This window comes from Punica granatum, chromosome 4, assembly GCF_007655135.1.
Source record: "Punica granatum isolate Tunisia-2019 chromosome 4, ASM765513v2, whole genome shotgun sequence".
Taxonomy (NCBI): Eukaryota; Viridiplantae; Streptophyta; class Magnoliopsida; order Myrtales; family Lythraceae; genus Punica; species Punica granatum.
The window spans coordinates 2,993,699-2,996,643 of NC_045130.1; the positions used below are offsets into that span (position 1 = coordinate 2,993,699).

General features: G+C 44.1%; 1 protein-coding gene across 1 annotated transcript; it reads right to left on the reverse strand.

Moving 5' to 3' along the window:
- Positions 1 to 241: 241 nt before the first annotated feature.
- LOC116205702 (7-deoxyloganetin glucosyltransferase-like) lies at positions 242 to 2,627 on the reverse strand. Its single transcript, XM_031538348.1, has 2 exons — positions 1,992 to 2,627; positions 242 to 1,441 (listed from the first exon to the last, which is right to left on the reverse strand). The coding sequence occupies exons 1-2, from the start codon at positions 2,503 to 2,505 to the stop codon at positions 504 to 506; spliced, it is 1,452 nt and encodes a 483-aa protein (XP_031394208.1). The 5' UTR covers positions 2,506 to 2,627; the 3' UTR covers positions 242 to 503.
- Positions 2,628 to 2,945: the final 318 nt, after the last annotated feature.

The window sequence follows — 2,945 nt, forward strand, 5'->3', positions numbered from 1 at the left end:
TTCCGTTCTTTAACATAGGTATGAACATTTTGGAGTTCATATAAATCTTCTATCTTTTAACAATCAATGAATAACTAAATTTTTTTTTTCCGGTGATATGAATAATTAATTCTAGCTACTACCTAGTACAAAATGTATTAAAAAATGTCGAAAAAAATTGTCACGATGAAATATTCAAAGGAGAATCTTTCTCTTGTGAAGCATCCGACAAATTTGTAGATATTCAATGCACGCCAAGAAAGAGGAAAACTGAATAATAAAGAACTAATAATTGAGTAGACCTGGGAACGCTAACTGAGCCGAGCTGAGGCCAATGCTCTGCCCGGGCGCAGTAATAACTCGAACAATAGAAATGGACCCCAAACAAAAGAATTTAAGAAGCATATTCGGAATGTTTTCCTTTTATTCGTCCTTTATCATAATAACGTTCATGAACCTAAAAGGAGATGGAAGAAAATAATCACCCGAAATTTCCGAGCAGGCAAAACCCATATCATATCAATCTACTTCCTTGGTGCGAGCAACACCTTATTGATGACCGTTTCAAAATTAACGTAAGACGATCCCGAAGGAGCCGTGGTGGCTTCTCTGGCTTTCTTCTTCCACTCCAAGGCGTTGTTTCTCATCTTCTTCCCTTTCACCCCTTCCATCATCTCCCTCACGAGCCCTTCCACTTCGTCCCTCTTCACGTCGCTGTTGATCTCCATCCCTATTCCCCACTCAGTGCAGCAGTACCGGCAGTTCGTCTGCTGCTCTGCGAAGAACGGCCAGCAGATCATCGGGACGCCAGCAGCCACACTCTCCAGCGTTGAGTTCCATCCGTTGTGGGTCAGGAAGGCCCCGATTGCCGGGTGGTTGAGAACTTCCTCCTGGGCCACCCAGCTCACCATTAGACTCCTCCCCTCGGTCGCGCTGACAAAGTCTGGGGGTAGAACGGACGAATCACCGGATACAAGGTCGGGCCGGATCGCCCACAAGAAGGTCTGGTTGCTATTGGCGAGTCCCCATGCAAACTCGGCCATGTGCTCGGACGACATGACTGTTATGCTCCCAAAGTTCACTAAGATAACGGAGTTGGGTTCCTTGGTGTCAAGCCACTCGAAGCACCCTTGGTCTTCCTTCCACAGGTTGGATCCAATAGATTTCAGCTCAGGGTCCGGGACCTGGTCTAGGAGGTGCTGAAGTGGTCCGATCGTGTACAGTGGAGGGAGCATGGTCCTGATTGCCCGTAGCACGTTGTCTTCGAACTCGTCCACAGTGTTAAGGACGATTGCAGTGGCTTGTTTGTTTCTCTCGGCTTGGGTCACGAACCAATTCAACATAATATCTTTGGGATCCGTAGTCCGGATAAAACTGGGCATGTCCTTCAAGCGCATGACTTTCGAACCAGGAATCCAGTCCAAAAGGGTGTCTAAGCACCCATTTGTTAGGAACGACGCATCTACATACAAAAGAAAGTACAGAAAAGATTTAATCAGATATCATACTATGTAGTTGGAGTATTCGTGCATAACACGGGTACAACCTCTAGTAGATGATAAAAAGAGTCTTTTCACATATAAATAATTGATCATATGAATTAAATGATCGATGATTAGTTAGATTTTTACTGTAATTTAAATTCCATTAGTCTAGGAATTATGTTAGTCAGACTGTTTTTACATGAGAAGCAAAATGACATAAGAGACTATTGAAACATTTTTTTTTTTTCAAGTATAAAGGAGAGGCATATAAACCCAATATTCGGGAAAAGAGGCAAGGGAATTTTCATTGTCAATATAAACTTGAAACCTCTTTGTTTCACGGAGGATGGGTGCCTCTGCATCACGTTTCATTTTCTCTCTGTTTTTTTTATAACTCAAATAAGTTCCATTAATAAAGAAAGAGTAACTACGTTCCTTTTCTATATTGCTAATATTAAATCGAACACGACCTTAATTAATCATAAACAGTATCCCAGAAAAAGGAAGCAACTAAACCAACAGACGTACCTTTGAATGGAACAATGCCCTTCTCGATCAAAGGCTTGTAGTGCAAGTAGCCCAAGAACCCGCAAGCACTTGCTGTCCAAAGAATCAGCTTTAGCACCCCAATCTCGTCCGCTGCCTCCAACGTGAACGTCATCACCCCGTCAGAAACTAAGCAACTTACCGGAGGGATCTCACCAGTACGAGCTGTGTTGTTCAATCTTGAGAGCAACTCCCTGAAGTACGGCAAGCAATTCTTCTCGGTGGAGTAGCATAGGGACGGGATGTCCTGCGTCGCATCGGCCTCGAAGGGCGGGAGACCATCAGGGATCGTCTCGAACCGGAAGCCAGGAAGGCCCTTCAGGGAGTCGGGCCCCCTCGAATTGAGGAGGCGGCGGTGGTTGAACTCGGTGTTCACGAACGTGATGTGGAAGCCCCGGTGGTAGAGCAGCTTCGCGAACTTAAACAAAGGGGTCACATGGCCCTGAGCCGGGTATGGAACGAAAACTGCATGGGGCTTGTTTCCCAGAGAGCCCATTTTCCCTTACTGCGGCCTTGAGGGAAATGGGAACTCAAGTTCGGGAGCTAGACAGAACCAACCACAGTCGAAATGGAAGTTGGATGAATCTTAAAGAGCTAGTGAGCGATGTAATGGAAGAAGTGCAATTTCCGTGTATATTTATAGGCCAGCCCAGGAACTTCGGAGGGTCCCGAGTAATGGGGGTTGATCACGTGGTAGGTCCTATCACCCTATTTTGAGAGAAAGAGGTTCGCAGATTTATTTTTTATTAGTTAAATTCGATACTCTTTAATTAGTTTTCTTTTTATTTTTCTTTTTTTTAACTCATGAGCTTCGCTGGCAACTAAAATTTTAAAAAGAAAATGATAAAAAAATATTCTTAATGGTTGTTTAAATTTCAATCCTTGAAGCTACTCAGGAATGAGACAGAGAATCGGTCCAAGGAGGACATAGACATC

Excerpts from the sequence above, each read along its gene's own strand:
- LOC116205702 (XM_031538348.1), bottom strand. The coding sequence starts at position 2,505 with ATGGGCTCTCTGGGAAACAAGCCCCATGCAGTTTTCGTTCCATACCCG. Across the intron at positions 1,442-1,991 it reads GGGCATTGTTCCATTCAAAG|ATGCGTCGTTCCTAACAAAT; the intron begins GTACGTCTGTTG and ends TTTTGTATGTAG.